General features: G+C 40.1%; 1 protein-coding gene across 2 annotated transcripts in view; it reads right to left on the bottom strand.

Moving 5' to 3' along the window:
* Positions 1–14,137, bottom strand: part of abr (ABR activator of RhoGEF and GTPase) — a 127,996-nt gene extending 113,859 nt beyond the window's left edge. The window contains exon 1 of one of the 2 annotated variants that reach the window (XM_072713740.1): positions 13,143–14,137. In XM_072713740.1, the coding sequence (XP_072569841.1) occupies positions 13,143–13,887 (745 nt within the window). In that variant the 5' untranslated portion in view covers positions 13,888–14,137. The remainder of the gene's footprint in view (positions 1–13,142) is intronic. The other variant, XM_072713739.1, reaches the window with a different exon arrangement.
* Positions 14,138–17,662: the final 3,525 nt, after the last annotated feature.

The following is a 17,662-nucleotide window of genomic DNA, read 5'->3' as shown; positions in this document are numbered from 1 at the left end:
CCCAGCACACTTGGCGAATAAAAGCTGATTCTGATTCTGATTCTGATTGCTGCAGCAGGTGAGGATCATGAACTCCCAATCACCTACAAATTCTTTAATCAATCAACAGTTACAGTATCAACAATCAATGGCTGGACAGTTGATACAGGGACAATGATCACAACACACATCAGAACAGCCTTCCCAAAGCCAACAAACTGAACCCTATTGAAAATTTGTGGACTATGCTTAAAATAAAGCACTTTAAAACAAATCAATATACTGTAGGACCAAAGTGCTGTACAAAGGATAAATAAGAATAGACAATAAACAAACCAATAAAGCATATTAAAATAAAATAAAATAAGTAAATAAAATAAATTAAAAAGAAAAATGAGCTTTTTTAAGTCATAGCAAAGACCATTCAATCATTTAACCCTGTAAAAAGAAAAGTAAAGTTTTTGTAAAGACAGCGCCATCTAATGGTATCACCCTGCAAGTGAATGAATGGGCGGGTTTATAGTCAAATATAGGCCCACCCCTAGAAGAAGGGGGGCTCTAGCTTCCGGCTGGTATTTGGAAGGAACTTGGCTGGGATTTGGCTGCCAGCCAGACTGGAGGGGAAATTTTAAGTGGCTGGATCTGTACTTGCTTGGTGGGGGTTCAGGCCAGTTATATGTAAAGTGCTTTGTGACAAGGACTGTTGTTAAAAGTGCTATACAAATAAAACTGAATTTCTGCACGTTGGGCTTGTTGGGACCAGTGTTTTTATCATAAACGGAAGCAAAAATGGACACTAAATAAAAGAAAATAAGTTGTGAAATGAAATTACCGCCACACCACCAATAGGGTGCCAGTCAAAAAAGAACTACTTCTGTGGTACCCTCTCAATTTATGTCCTACGACGTACGGTATTTTTTTTTTTTTTAGAATTTTTAATGCACATTTAAAGGTTGCTCAACATGTCTAAAGTTAACAGATTTATCATCATACGGATAGATTATTTAATTTTGTCATCAGTTTATTTCCAGTTGAGTATAATTACTACACAGACAAATGTTAATAACAAACTGAAGCAACAATACTTTGAACAAGTTTGATAGCAAGACTGCCTTAATGAAGTCTATGGACGCTCAATTCCAAACTATAATGCATCATCTCCAGCACCGACTTCCTGGCTTTTGGATATTTGGCCCTGTGGCCCAAGACAACCTGCAGCAGATACTGATTCTGCTGTTCGTCTGTTGTAATGGAAAAGTTGAAATACTGCATCAGTTTCACTACTCGCTCTGCTATTTACCACTGTTAGACTACGTATGCCTTAGTTTGTTGAAAGTCTTTGCGGTCCTGCCAAGTATCAGGATCTGTCTCTGTGAGGAAGTCGGCATTCAACCCAAGTGTGTGAAAGAATGACATTGTCCTGCTTGTGACAAAGTCATCGAGTTCCTTGTCAGGAATGGCACCTGGTTCAATCTAGCTTCGCTTAGATGGTTCTGATTCACCAGAGCCTTCTTTTTTTGAGGAGATAATCATCCTTCTTTTGGTGTTGTTGTCTACAGCATCGTCAAAAAATGCCAGGGCAGTTAGCTTCAGGGCAATTCTGCATGCAAGATTACAAATAAAATACAGTTCAGAATGCTAAAATTTCATGTGATTTCATGTTGTTCGAAGTTTCCGCTTTTTAACAACTATATACGGTTATTTTCTATACAAATCAATTCAGGTGAAACAAAAAATGTACGTGTTCATGGTTGCAAACTCTTTCAGACTCTCGCAAGAAATCTTACGACAAATCTATATTCCATTCTGAACTTAAAATTAGCTGCATCAAAAACGTTACGGCAGTTTGCAAACCCTACAGACTATTTACAAGGTAATAAAACTTACATACATGTAAATGTGTGTGCAGAACAGAGAACAGAAAATCTCACTCCATGCTGACCAAAGTTGCCAACCCTGCATTTTATTTTAAATGATAAGTAAAATGCAGTTTTCGACTGAAGCAGCTTATCATTCCTTTGCTTTGTTACTCGGACAAATACAAAACTAATTATTTTTCATTATATGCGCCTCTTTTTGTATGTTTTCTAAATAAGACCACGTGCCCATATCCAACTGTAATAGCGATTAAAGCAAGCTATTCTTTTAGTATTTATGTTAAAGCAAGACTTTTATTTTATTACTGTTGTGGGATTAATCTTTGCAAACACTTAAATTTAATAAGCACAAAAACATATGACAAACACGACTGTATTGTGGGTTTTACGGCTTTTTTGGAGGTCATCGACTCCGCTGCTGTGAGAATAACTGACTGTCTCGTTGTTTTGATGGGTTAGCGGTATACTAATGCTATTGCCTATTAACAAAAACCAAAGGTATGATACGCTGAAGTATATTGCAGCTGGTGTTTCACGTGTTTGCTGTTTGTGGGCCTATACGCCTTCTTGGGCCACTTCTGATTGGTGAGCATGACTAGCACGCAAGAAGCACGGCACTTGTGATTGGTGAGAATGACTGACACACAAGGAACATGGCATGAATTTGTAAAACTATTCTCACAGCAGTTTTAAAGAAGGGTCCTATATATATATCCTAAATCGTGATTTTTTGCTACTTACTAATCGCGCTGTTTCAAATCGCGATTTCGATTTTAATTCGATAAATCATGCAGCCCTAGCTACTAGTCAACTTATCGAATTGTGGGCGAAAATAATGTTCATATGGTGCTGGAAACCCGGCATCCATTATCTAAAGCCATACAATTACATACATTTTGTTGTTGTCAAAATAAAATTGACTTAACCTAAACAGTAAATTTAATTTTCGGTAGGAAAATTAATCATTTAGATTAATCAACCATTTGGTAAAATAGTATAGAGATTAATCCATAGAAAAATAGTCGTTAGTGGCAACCCTAGATTAGATATATCCAGATATAAAAACGCCTGCCACTAGTATTCAAAGACCTTTCAGAGGTACTATAAACAGAGCCTTGAGAATGACACCAGCAAACCCCCCTACAGGAAGGAAACCAGAACTCAGGGCTTGATATCGGTAAGGATTCAGCCATTCCTGACCCAAACAACTTCGAGAACCGGCTGTGCATATGAACCCATAACCCGGAGGCCACCTTGCAGTACTTAACTAACAACTTAACTAGCACTAGCAACGAGCATAATTTTTTTTCCTAAATACATTTGCTCAATCAAAAAAACAATCATGAATTATTTTACTGAGAAGATCGCCTGACAGTTAAATGCCCTTCAATAATTAAGTAACAGAATGTATAGTACATCCTGAGTAGGGGTGTAACGATACACCAAAGGCACGATTCGGTTCGGTTCACGGTTTTGGAGCCTCGGTTCGGTTCGGTTCGGTTTCTGTTTGCTGTGGGTTTGGGTTGATGTCATCTTAACAGCAATGCTAAGGAACAATAGATTCACTTAATAATAAGAACAAAACTTTTTCTTTATTAACTTTGCCATCACATTTTTAGTACAGTCAGGATACCTGAGTAAACAACAAAAATTAAATAAATACCTCCAATATAGACTAGTCAGAAAAAAACTATTCTAATACTAACTTTAGAATATAATATTTAGAACAAAATTTAGAACAAAAGCTCATCATTACTAATACAATTTAATCAAATGTGATAAAATAAAGATGTGTTTAAACTGGTTCAATTAGTTATAGACAAGTGACGTCAACCTCAACAATGGGCAGCAGGGGGCGTTAGAGTACCGCGGTACGCCACGATAGTTTCGTGATACGTATCGTGGTTGGTGTATCGCGATATTTCGGTTCGGTTTGTAATATCGTTACACCCCTGATCCTGAGTAATATCCAGTGGTTGCTCACAGTCAAAAGTCTAGTAAATAGGTGGCACCACAATCCCGAGCTTCAGGAAGGCAGGATAGCAGCCTCTCTTCACAACCTGGCTTAGAACCCATCTCAAACCTGAACTGCTGACTAGAACACCTTCAACACAATACCTTAACGCCTTTTGTAGGAAGAGGCCCGAGTATCTCCATAGCTGCTTGACTTTATGACAATCTTACGTTTAGGAATGCAACCTTAGCTCTGAAACAATTTAGTGTGTATTGAGCTGTATAGTGCCATGTTGCAAAAAGACCATCATCACTCTATGAGAAATAATGTAATCTCTCACCCTGACGTCAAAGCTACACAACATGTATAGCACTCACGGTACGTGTACAACAGGGCTTCCTGAATTTCTACGGAATTCAGTTATGTCTCACTGCATCGATTTCATTTCTTCAGTGATGAAAGTGGACTTCTCAGCAGCACCTCAGTAACCAGACCACTGCACTTGTGTGCATGCAATGCAAGCATGCAGAAACGGTGCACTGAAGCAGCATGACAGCCCAGAGCATGCAATAAGCTCTTATGGGGCATGTGTGAAAGTCATGAGGTGCGGTGGACTGCCCACGACATTTGCAGTTTTGCAAAATGGAATCAGGGCACTAAAACTGCATCGTGTTTTGCAACAATACTGAAAATAGCAACTAGGTCCACGAGCATCAAAAATGAGAGTGGCCAACTGGGAAGGAAGACAGTGACCGACAAGAAAGAAGAGATGAATATCTTCTTATGAAAAAGAGTCTGGTTTGGTGCCAGCATTTTAAAAACCAGGGGCAAGAATAAACTTAATGCTTCCCAGTCATATTAATAATGATACGACGCAATCTTCTCTGGTATTGTGTATTAGTTAATATGACACAGTATGCTGTATACACTTACATAATGACAATGAAATAATAACACTCATAAAACAAAAAACTGTAGTTGTAGTCAGGATTACATAATCAACTTCAGTAAGAGGCTAAATAGAACAAAAGCCAGAAATCACAATGCACACTGCCTGGTTTGAGGATCCTTACACTGGTAAAATGCATAAATGTATTTCACACAGAAAGCAACTGAACATCAACTGTAGATGCTCCTCCCCAAAGAAATGTTAAAAAAAAAATCTGCAGAGGGGCCCGAGTGTGGTTAGAGCAAAAGCAAATCAAGAGTCTTTGTGCTGCCAAGACACCAGACTGTCACAAAAAAAAGACAAGAAAAAAAATTGTGTGATTCTGAAGTGTTGAAGTGTAAGATAAAGTACAGACACTCATGTCACTTCAGAGATGGGAAATGGTAAAAGCAGGCAAATAATTTGAGAAAGACAGGAGATGAGCCCAATCATAATGCACTATGACAGCGTGCTATTGTCCTAACATGCATGGGTGCAGACACTACAGTCCTTGTAGACTTCCTGTGTGTTGCGTGCTATACAGCAGCTTGACCAGCTAGGGTGACGCAAGGTCTGCTGATGATCAGCTGCACTTCACACTCTATAAAATGTCAGACTGATTACTGAAGTAGTCACACTGTGGCTTTTCCCCGCCAAAAAAAGCCATGTCTGGCAACAGAAAGTCAGGCAAAGTCACAACAGTGGTAAGGAAGCAAAGGGGAAAATAAGAACAAAAATTTTTAAAAAACCACTTCAAAGTGGCCAAGAAAGATACAAGAGGACCTGACATGCAGCCCCAGTACCACTCAAAGATGCACTCACAGACAGAGGACCTGAATGAGACCAGGCAGTACAGCTACAGACTTCTGGCCACAGGGCCTTTGAATGTTCAGTGAATCTCCACCCTGGCACATGCAGTCTTGACAAAGAGCCAACTGGCTGCTTCTGTGCACTGGACTGACTGGATGAGTTTGAACAAGCAGAGCTTGTCTTTGGGGAAGGGGTGGTAAATGTGCGGCGGCACGTGCTCAGGTAGGTGTGCAACACAGAGGAATTTGTTATCCTCACAGAGACTCCCTCAGCCACCCAACAAAGCAAATGACAGGCAAAATGTTAGCATGATTCCCCTGCATTATGGTGAAGCATCAGCTAAAACAGGATACCAGGTGTGTGCGAGTATCTGCCTGCCAGTATCCTTTCACATCCTCCAACTGTTCACACACTAAAAAAAATTTGCCCCCAGCATCATAACACTAGGGCAAGTGTGATCATAAGGAAATCAACAATCTAACTGTACAACACAACAGGTAGATTATGTTCACAGTCACAGAGATAAAACTTCTTCCTTCTATTTTAAACTGAAGCTGATCATAAAAGTTATATTTTGACATTGCGCAAATGTGTAGATAATGACTGTAGATAATCCAGTTCAACTGATGAACAAGGACAATGAGAACATTAACTTCTGACTTGAGAAATTTGGAAGAAATAAATGGAGTGGCTTTACGCAGATCCCACAAACAGATAATGTGTATCTAATGTATCAAATGATATGTTTTGCAGAAACTTATACTCAAGTGAAAAAGCTTGGCATCAAAGAGCAGGGTCAGGGAGGATCCAGCCTTCCAGAGCAGTCAAGGTTAAAGTTCTTGGTCAAGGGCCTAACTGTGATATGATTATTCAACCAGCCATGGGATTTGACCCCACAACCTTCCAGACTGGGGCACATACCTGTGAAAAATGGTGCCAGCACAAATACTACATGAGACTTGGAACTAGAATCATGTAACTGTACAGACTAGAGTTGCCACCAACGACTATTGTTCTATGGGCTAATCTATAGACTATTTTACCATTTGGTCAATTAATCAAATTTTCCTTGAAAAAAATCAAATTAATTTAAGTTCATTTTATTTTGACAACAACAAACTGTATGTCACTGCAGGGTTTTAGATAATGAAAGCCAGGTTTTCAGCACTATAAGGAAATTATTTTCGCCCACAATTCGATAAGCAGATGTCTAAAATTAATTCAACACATCTTTATGCTTATTAAATTCAGTTAGCCGAGCGCACACATGCTACTGTTTTAAAGTAATAAGCATAGAAGTAGCTTGAAGAAATGGACAGCAACCACAAGATATTTTAAAAGAGCAGAAACTGTGGATAACACACTAAAAAGACGGTGGTGTGGCAGTACTTTTTGCTGATTCAAGTTTTTTTGGTAAATAGTTTTCATTTGTATTTCAGTTCACAAATAATTTTCTTTTATTTACTGTCCATTTTCATGTCAGCTTTAGTTTTACAATAACACTGGTCCCAACAAGTCCAACACGCACAAACACACACTGGCACCATCAATCAACGACGAATAAGCCCAGATTGTGGCCTAAACATTTTCTCAAACATTTCTTCAGTGGAAATTCTAAAATAACAGACAGACAACTTTATAGCATTAATATTTAGCAGCTACAAGGACAAAAGATATTAAAAAGCTGTCCGTACTAATAATAATTTAATAAACATATATAGACAACACTTACAGTAGTTTTGCTTATTCTGGCGATCCAGAAGAGTGCCTGTGTGTTTTCTCTTCAGGCCTTCGTGCATAGCGCTCATGCCTCTGTAGTATGTTTTCAAAACTTGCACAGTGCAAAACCACCTTTTTATGTAGTGATAATCTCCCATAATTATATAGTGATATTAAAGGAAAACAATTGTTATAATGAATTGAAGCATTTTAGAAAGGTAAAATAAAAAGATTTGTCGATTTAAAATATTGTCTCCGACAAATCACATCAGTCCTAATGCAGACTAAGATTCAAAAAATTTTATTTGTCACATACATAGTTACACAAGTACAACAATGCAAAGTGAAAAGCAAACCTGGTCACTCCCCAGTATAATAAATAAAGAAAATAGAGAAAAATTCTAGAAAAAGCAAATTAACGTGCAATGTGCAATTGTGTGTGTGCAATGAAGAATATTAGGAGCTTAATCGTATTAGGAGTTCAGTTTGTATTAGACTAGATAGGAGTACTACTGAACACAATCTTTATGGTGTAAAGATGTAAGAGTTGGTTCCATTGTAGTGTGGAGTGCAGATGTGTGAGGAAAACCCAACTAGAATTTATTTTAACTCATACACTTTACATAAGTAATATAGGTAGAAGATTATTTTTTCAAATACTGTAGTAAATATAAGATTTACTATAAAACATAGGTCACCTTTACTCACCTTGCTTATGTCGAGCTAGGGCTGCACGATTCTGGAAAAAATGTTTCGTGATTCTTTTGCTTAGAACTGAGATCACAACTCTCTAATGATTTTTCCTTCTCAAATTTAAACATTTATCGCAGTCATAAACCCGCAAAAGAAAACACAACAAAACATGACTGTGCCAAACATATCACTGATCCAGGACTGGCATGTCAACTTCTGACAGAAAGGAAACGCTCAGTTAGCCATTCGAGTAGGATAACCAAAACAGCCATAGCAAATGTTTCAGTACCAAAAGTGCCAGTGGGGTACTTTTATGGTACTTTGGGGTGGGACTTGAAATGCTTTCTTTGTCGAATGGTTATGCAAATAAGAACATAAGAACTATACAAACGAGAGGAGGCCATTCGGCCCATCGAGCTCGCTTGGGGAGAACTTAACTAATAGCTCAGAGTTGTTAAAATCTTATCTAGCTCTGATTTAAAGGAACCCAAGGATTCAGCTTGCACTACGTTATCAGGAAGACTATTCCATACTCTGACTACACGCTGTGTAAAGAAGTGCTTCCTTAAATCCAGTTTGAAATGTTCTCCCGCTAATTTCCACCTATGGCCACGAGTTCTTGTATTTGAACTAATGCTGAAGTAACTATTCAGTTGAACAGCATCCAAACCTGTTAGAATCTTATAGACCTGGATCATGTCCCCCCTCAGTCTCCTTTGCTTGAGGCTGAACAGATTTAGCTCAAATAACCTTTCCTCGTATGACATTCCTCTAAGACCAGGAATCATTCTTGTGGCCCTACGCTGCACCTTTTCTAAGGCCGCAATGTCCTTTTTAAGATATGGTGACCAAACCTGCACACAATATTCTAGGTGAGGTCTCACCAAGGAATTGTATAATCTTAGCATTATCTCCCTTGACTTAAACTCCACACACCTGGAGATATACCCCAACATCCTATTGGCCTTTTTTTATTGCTTCCCCGCACTGGCGAGAATGAGACATGGAAGCATCAACATACACACCAAGGTCTTTCTCATAATCAGCTACCTTTATTTCAGTAGGTCCCATAAAATACCTGTACTTTATATTTCTGCTCCCTACATGGAGTACCTTACATTTGTCTATGTTAAATTTCATCTGCCAGGTGTCGGCCCAGTCACTAATTAAATTAAGATCCCGCTGTAGCTGCTGAGCCGCTAGTTCAGTATCTGCTACACCACCCACCTTGGTGTCATCTGCAAATTTCACCAGTTTACTGTATATATTGGTGTCTATATCATTTATGTAAATTAGGAACAATAGTGGTCCTAAAATTGCACCCTGCGGTACCCCACTATGAACGCAGGCCCACTGTGACATTGAGCCTCTTATAACTACTCGCTGCTTCCCATCTGTTAACCAGTTATCAATCCAGGTCGCTACAGTTCCTAAAATACCTGTCGCTTTGAGTTTAAGTGAGAGCCTCTTGTGGGGGACAACATCAAAAGCCTTTTGGAAATCTAAGTAGATGACATCATAGGCCTTCTTATCATCAACTTCCTGAGTAGCTTCCTCAAAAAACTCCAACAGATTTGTTAAACAGGATCTACCTCTCCTAAATCCATGCTGGCTATTCCTCAAAATGTTATTTGAGTCCAGGTAATCTACCATTTTCTCTTTGATTATAGCCTCCATAACTTTACCAGTTAGCCTGCCTCTGAAACACAATACAGCCACCATTGTGAAAACAATTGTGAACTCAGAAAACAACGATAAATAAGATAAATAATAATTTGTATAATATACTAGGACAGCACAGTATTGGAAATTTCATAAGTATTACAATGTGAATTTGTTGTAATGAATATTGAGTTTTTTTTTGTTTTTTTTTTTAAAAAAAGGAGTTCAACAAATTTCTCAAACATTCATCTATTAGTGATTTAAACAACAAGGATGAAAATGACTTATTGTCTCGGAGAACGCACACAGCGCTCATGCAAAAGCAGCGAAGTCAAACTTCAAACTGACTTTTAAACATATACTAGATAATCTTGAAAAGTAATAATAATTAAATTGCAAAACTTGATAATATTTTTTCTTATGACAGAGTAAAAATGTTTTAGTAAAACTTAAACTCCCTGCACTGTAACGTCTGTATATACAACTGAAAGCAAGAAAAAGCCTGCTCTTAATCTACCTGACTGGCTAAGTAAGAATTGCACATGCACAACATGCGATATTGGTATTAATATCACACATCAGCCAGCCCTATAATATACAGGCATTTTTCGAATTCAGTGCAAAATACCCTGCTTCGCGCTGTGATGTCATTCAGTGCTGGTACCGGTGTTTATGCCAGTAGAAAACAAACACTGAAGTACAGTACTTTTGGTACTTTCTTGAAGTACCAAAAGCATGCAAAAGCCTGCAGGAAAGTCACTGTGTCCTGATACACACAAGTCCTATGAGAGGTCCATGTCAGAGGGCTACATAATGACTAGGGATGGGCCGATCCACATTTTTTCAATTCCGATCCGATTCCAATACACAACTACTGATACCGATACCGATACAAGAGCTCTTTTTACTTTCTTATAGTTTATACATTATTTTTTAAGCCAGGAAATACAGATGGAAAAAAAGATTTAATTAGGCTACTACAAACATACATAACGTACTGTTCCACCTCGCTTGTACGTCTTGTTTTTAGCATTTTTGAGGCATTTGCAATATGAATATCTTCAAAGCAAGTATACACAAGTGGCGAATGCTTAAAATTTTTACCAATTTTTCTCTCATTGGCATCAGCTCAGTTACACTTTGTTGCGATGGCAGCCCCTCTTGTAACACAAGCTGCAGCGAGTTCGCAAAACAGTCCAAGTTATTGACTCCCAAATCATCCATTGCTTTTTTTTTGTCTCGCACAGTTGCGTGCGCTTTGTTAAGTTGGACTATCCATTAAACGCTATTCCCACCTCTCAAAATTTTATTTTACAAAGATTGCAAATTGCTGGTTTCTGTTAAAAGCATAAAATACTCCCAGATCGTCATCTTATCTTACGCTCCTCATACTGCGAAGGGTATGCGGATGACGTCACAAGCAGGCGGAAGGCACTGTACTCACACCCACTGAGTAGCAAAAAACACTGAGGGGCAGCGTTAGCGTTCGATTTGAATGCCGCAAAAAACACATGTAAAATGGGAAAGAGCTGTCACGCGATTGATTGTACAAATAGATTTAACACGAAAAAGGAGCTATATTTTTTGAGATTGCCAAAAACTAAATAAGTAAGTATAGGACGTGGATCGGTCACGCATGGCCGATACCCGATCTGTCAAATAGGTCCGAATATCGGATCGGTGCATCTCTAATTCTGACCCACGGATATTTGCACCCTTCTACACAGACACACTCAGACAACCTAGCTGCCCCCTTGTCAAACCAGACAGCAGCCAGCTGGAATAAATGTCACAGTGGCAGGGATGTGCCCTCACTCACCATATGTTAAAGCACCACAGAAAAAACACACTGACCCAACAGACTGTTCTGGCTGGTGACGGGCTTCTCCAAAACTGATATTAATATATTTCACAAAGCTCCCCAAATTATCTGACAGCTTTACCTCATTTTCAGAGAAGCTAATTTCAAACTGAGAAGCCCTGCTAGAAGCTACAGTTTATTTGGAAGATGTTTCACAAAAACATGCAATGAAATGATATGACTTATGACCATAAAACACAGAATTTTGCATTTACTGCATAAAATGCAAATGAATGACAGTAGAAAAAAGCATGAATAGATAGATAGATAAATAGATAGATAGATAGATAGATAGATAGATAGATAGATAGATATCTGAAGTTCAGAGTCAGAAGCCAGTTGGCACACACTGTACAGTCTTAGGACACACCTCAGCAAAATTCTCCTCAAGGCCACAAAGAAAGACTGTACAAATGAGTCGAAGTAGGACAAAAGCTTAACAACAATAGCATTCCTATAAAGGGGAGGGTTTTTACTAACAAAAGCCTCCAAAAAGGAGTGGGGGTAACATCACATAAGCCCACGCTTAAGATGCTTGACAAAGATTATGACTGGTGGTTACTAATTCACCATCGTATTAAACCCCCGAACATAATCAAATTCCTCCCAGTGGGAAAACAAAGATAGCCCTGTGACGAACCAATGACACTCGGGATGAGTAACGGCAGCACCCCCCACCATCACAACCAGCAGATTCTTCCTGTAAGCCCACATCATTGACACACTGGGATAAAAGCCTGATCCCGAAAGGCAACTTCCTTTAGATATAGCCTGAGGCATCATGGCAAGATTCCAAATGGTTTTGATGTGGACAACTGTTCAGGAACATACTAAAACAAATTGGATATTTAAAACGCCTCCAAATGACATGTACCATCTGTGAACTGAAAGTTTTTTTAAATACAAAGATGTTGGGGAAAAACAACAAACACTAACTACATCAACAGGCTAATAATACTAATGGCCAGATTTGACTCACAGAGGCATTTAAATCTATTAAGAATTAGAATCTCAGAATATTAGGTTCCCCATGATACTGATCCGAAAGTCAACACCAAGCCCCAGGAAGCTCAGAGTGTCCCATAACTTCACAGACAGCTCAGTCATCACTTACTCACTCAACTGACATATTACACTGCTTGGGTATAGGAATTACAATTCAGTTTTGGTCTGTAAATCTCCAATCAGCAGTTTTATGGTGAATTATCCTAGACTGGTGTTTCTGGACCTTTTGGTCCACATGCCACCACCTCCAGATCTCCATGCCAACACATAAATGCCACCACCTTCACATCTTCTGGGGCTGCAAAGCTCACTGCAGAAGGTGGCTTTCATCTGGTTGTCTGATTGGGCACGACTAATCAAAGCCTTGCTTTACGTAACAGTGCCAGTTGTGGTTTGGGGGAAAGGTCAATTTTTATACTTCCATGGCATGAAATTCTATATCTATTATTCTCCAGAAATCCAAGATACCCAAAGACAAAAGCTTAACATTTCATTAAATTTCAGTACCAGTCCCTTGCATCTACTACTCAGGGGGGAAATGCAGGTAACTCTCCCAACAGGTTTAACACAGCTTATTGAAAGTATTTAACGGTTGAAGGGCTTCCTCCTGTAGGATAACAGGAATAAAAAGCAGTAGGAGTCGCGGCTGCTCACCGGCGGATGAGGAGTCCTCATGGTCGGAGCTCAGGTAGCCGTCGCTCCGTCTCTCAGGGGTACTGCGGCCGGAGCCCCTGGACAAGCCGCACGCCACCGGAATACTGGCCGGTGACAGCCTACCGTCGTCGCTGGAGTCGAAATCCTTGCTAAGACGGATGGTCCGGACTATGTCCCGGTGGTACTCGGCCCTGGGGGTCACCAGGTTTCCCCGCACGAAGTTCTCGTTGAGCTCCACGTCCTCGTACTCGTGGTCGCTGGTGTCCTGCTCCGACTCGGCTTTGTCGGGCTGCGTGCGGCCGGGCGCTGCCACTTTCTGTATGTAGAGATACGGGTGCTTCCGCGGAAGCGTGGGGAGACGTCTCCCTGTCCGGGGACTCCTAGCGGACCCCACGACATGCCCGGAATCTGTGCCGTCGTTGCCGTGCCTCCTCCGGGCGGGCTCCTCGGGGTGTCCCCCCAAAACCACTCCTTTTTCCGTCCCCTCCGCTTTCACATCCATCCGTCTCTTCAACTTTTCGCCGCCGTCCCGCTGCTCCTCGCCTCTGTGCCGGGCCACCGTGGTCTGGAGGTATATCACCTTGAACTTTTCCATGGACTGCTCACGCTGGAGCACCTTCAGCCTCGCTTTGCATCTCTCCAGCTCCTCCTCGACGTCCTCTACAGAGTTAAGGTCCATCTTCGGCACGTCGCTGTCGGGGAACTCATTCCGCCAGTGTTTCTCGAACTCGTTCTGATCCCACATGGCTAATGTGTGCGTCGTCGGTGGCCCGCTGACCAGGAGCGGTCGCGTGCGTGTATGTGTCTCTATCCCAGTTGCCCTTCGCTGTAGCCGTGAAAACTCTGCCGCCGTTACTTCACGTCCTTTCTCGCGCCCCTCTTCACGCTTCTCCTCTACTATCACTTTGCGCGTGAAGAAAAAAAAACTTTTGGCTTCCGGTTTTCAGAATCCCGATGACGTCGGTCTGCTAAACCTCCCGGTTCTCCTCCTTTGATAGTTCAGACCGGCGCTGCGCCTGAGCTTCACGGCGGAGAGACTTTCACCTCCCGGTCAAACTACCGGAGTCAGCGCCGATCTCCGAAAGCTATGCAGCACCTGTTGTTTGTCAGCGTTTCCTGGTTCTTTTGTTATGCCACGGTGATTAATTTATAATGTATTTGAGTTTCAAGTTGTATTGTCGCGTGTTTTGGAAGAAGCCGTATGTTTTTATGCCACAGTTCTGATACAGGGGAGGGTATCCCTGCGTGGGGTGATAGGGCAAAAATTATTGGACAAAAGGACAATAAATGAGCAATGAAAAGGTGATGCAAAAGGGATAAAGGTGTGCAAATAATCACATAGACTATAAATAAATAAAACTACTATATTACCTATAATCTATGTGTGTAAGATAATAATAACATAGTCTACTGTGGTATGTGTAAAACCAGCCTAACCTCCAGATGAGACCAGAACGCTTTTAAGTAACAGATGACAGAGGAATGCAGTTGCAGAAGGGCAAAGTTGAACTGCTGAATGACTTACACTTTGCTTTTGTGTTAAATCCGAAACGAAGCTATTTAAGTCATATTAACTGGATGTCTAAGTAAGTACACATGCAGTTGTGGTATGTCAGCATTTCTTAAAAGATTTGTAAGAATAAATTGTCAAATGACTGTATAATGAAGTAGCATTGAGTGAAATTAAATTAATGACTTGCAGACTGGTAACCAGCAACATGCACAAGATGGTCTGTGTTGTGATTTTGTGTTTTGGTGTGAGCTTTCAGGTGTGTCTAGCTCAGGAGATCCTTAATTGTGTTTATAGGTTAATTTTAACCCAACAAAAACATGCATATACACAGAAAGATCAGTCAGAATAATCATTTGAGTGAATTTGCCTGCCCAGCCTTTCCTTTTAATAGGTGAAACCCTCTCCTTCTTCAGAGGTGTATTGTTTATTAAAGAGGACATGACTCTGAACCTTCCAGAGATTCAGACATCTGAACCTAGATTTTGGATTTTGGGACTCCTGATTAAAATCATTTTCCCCCCTTTAGGTTGCTAAAATGAAAAGGCACAGTGAAAATGATTAGGCCTACTTACAATCTCAGCTTAATACTGCATTGGTGGCATTATCAATTTCACGTAATCATCTTGCTGTGTGGGGGAAGCATGTAGTTCATTGGGCTAGGTTTCTGATCCTGTGATAAAAAGGTCACTGATTCAAGCCTTGGCAGAACAGTCTCATGTTCAGATTCATACCTTGCTGTTATATACATCTGTGTGTCATGGAGAGCAAGATAACACAGGCCTTACAGTGTGCTTTGCCATTTTAGCCACCTAAATGGGAAAGTGATGAGGGTTTTAATCTAGAGTCCCAAAAATCAAAATCTTGGTTCAGGTGACTGCATATCAGGGAGTTTCAGAGGTACGTGCTCTTTAAACAAACACAGGATGAACAAAACACCTCTGAAGAAGAGGGTTTTACCTATTAAATAGAAAGGTTGAGCAGACAAATTTGCATGAATGATGATTCTGTTCGTGATTATTCTGAGTATGTGCACATTTTTGATGGGCTAATATTAACCTAAAAACACAATTCAGGAGCTCTTGAGCTAGACATATATTTAATATACATCTCCACTGTGAAATCATTTCAATTGATTGCGAAAAGTATATAATGAGAAAATACATAAACTTAATGGCACCCTTTCAAATTTAACACTTAGTTCAATTTACATAATAGGTGTAAAGACAACAGGATCACTTTAAGCAGGCGTGTCAATGGATTCTTAGGGTTTTAGGTACGTTATTACTCAACTAGTTTGAGGAAATTGTGATTCATTTCCTTATGTGTGATGGGGCAGCTTTAGATGAGCCGTTGATATCTTCCCGTACTTTGCTGGATCTTAGCCCAGCACTGAAAGATCGTTTTCTGCAAAGCTTTTAGGCTGAGAAATTGATCATCAGCATCTATTTGAAGTATGTCTAATTTGATTTTACACGCCTAGATCAACAAACAGGTTTTTTAGTGCATTAAATTAGATCTCAGTTGGAGGAAACTTGAAATAAAATCTATTCCATTGGATCACATGCGTATCGCATTGTCATTTCAGAATAAATTAATACTAAAACATTTTACGTTTAATTCTCAGGTCTGATGGAGGAAGAAGACATTTTGGTGCGTTACATGTGTCAAATACATAACTATGGATTGACATCCTACTCCGATCAGATCTAAAAATACCTGTATATGATTCAAAACTTAGTATAAAGCATTATCAAAAACAAACCTGAGCACATGTCGATATTTTCAAGCGATTGCTATGAAACCTTTTAGGTTAAATGATGGAAAAATTGCACTTGTAGCCTACGTATCTGTTTTAAGAATATCAGAAACTGAATTCAGTCATAAACAAGATAAAATGTTTGCAATTACAAAGTCATCTTTATATTGTAGTGAGCCTGCAGCACATCCCTGAAATCACAGAGAGCAAGGCAGGGTCACCCTGAGGCCCAGCTCCAGCTCACTGTAGCAAGGTGGGCCAGGGGGATTTCGTCCTTCGTCAGCTGCACAAACAAAGGGCATCTGAGGCTCTATATAAAGCTAAAGTGTTTAAAGCATTCCATGGGGTCCCAAAGTCCTTGTGTTTTCTGACATCTTTGTTAAGGTAACACTGCCTAAACAAATATATATATATTCAAAGTAGTACACGATATGTCTAGTGAAACTGGGTATTTCAAACAGAAATATTTCATTATTAGCACAAGTGTCCTGTGTTCTCTCTCTCTCTCTTTCCATCCAATGTTTATGAAACAATTTACCAGCCAAAGCAACCCAAACACACATACACAATGTTATTATGCAACTATTTTGAAAAATAAAAAATACTGTAACTTGCAATTTTACATCTGAGTGAATGGTGAATGGCCCTGTGATAGGTTGGTGCCTCATCCTGAGTTGTTCCATGCCTTACACCCATAGCTTCTGGGATAGGCACTGGACCCCCTGCCATTTTAAACTATGAATTTACACACTCATTGATGTGAACGGTGCAGTATTTCTGATTCTGATCAGTGCTGGCATGTTCAACAGGATCTGTGGCCTGTACTACGAAGCGAGGTTATTGGCTTATCGGGGTAACTTGTTAGATTTAAGGTATCACAGGTTAAATCAGGGGTGGCCAATCTTATCCGCAAAGGGCCGGTGTGTATGCAGGGTTTCGCTGCAACTCCCTAATTAGATCACTAATTAGAGGACTGATTGGCTGAAGAGTCCTCACACCTGGGTTTCAACAGCTGACCTACAGGTTATCCCAAAAAACCTGCATACACACCAGCCCTTTGCGGATAAGATTGCCCACCCCTGGTTAAAATTGACTTCATATTCGCTCCCTTACATTTTGCCCAGACTACCTTAAACCCGACAAGTTACCCCGATAAGCCAGTAACCCCGCTTCGTAGTACCAGCCACTATGTGATGTGCACGTATATCACACTTACAGAATTGGCATACTGCCTTTGAATCGTCCTCCACT

This window comes from Paramormyrops kingsleyae, chromosome 6 (genome assembly GCF_048594095.1).
Source record: "Paramormyrops kingsleyae isolate MSU_618 chromosome 6, PKINGS_0.4, whole genome shotgun sequence".
Taxonomy (NCBI): Eukaryota; Metazoa; Chordata; class Actinopteri; order Osteoglossiformes; family Mormyridae; genus Paramormyrops; species Paramormyrops kingsleyae.
Note: the sequence above shows the minus strand (reverse complement) of the source record. Positions and strands in the feature narration are given on the sequence as shown.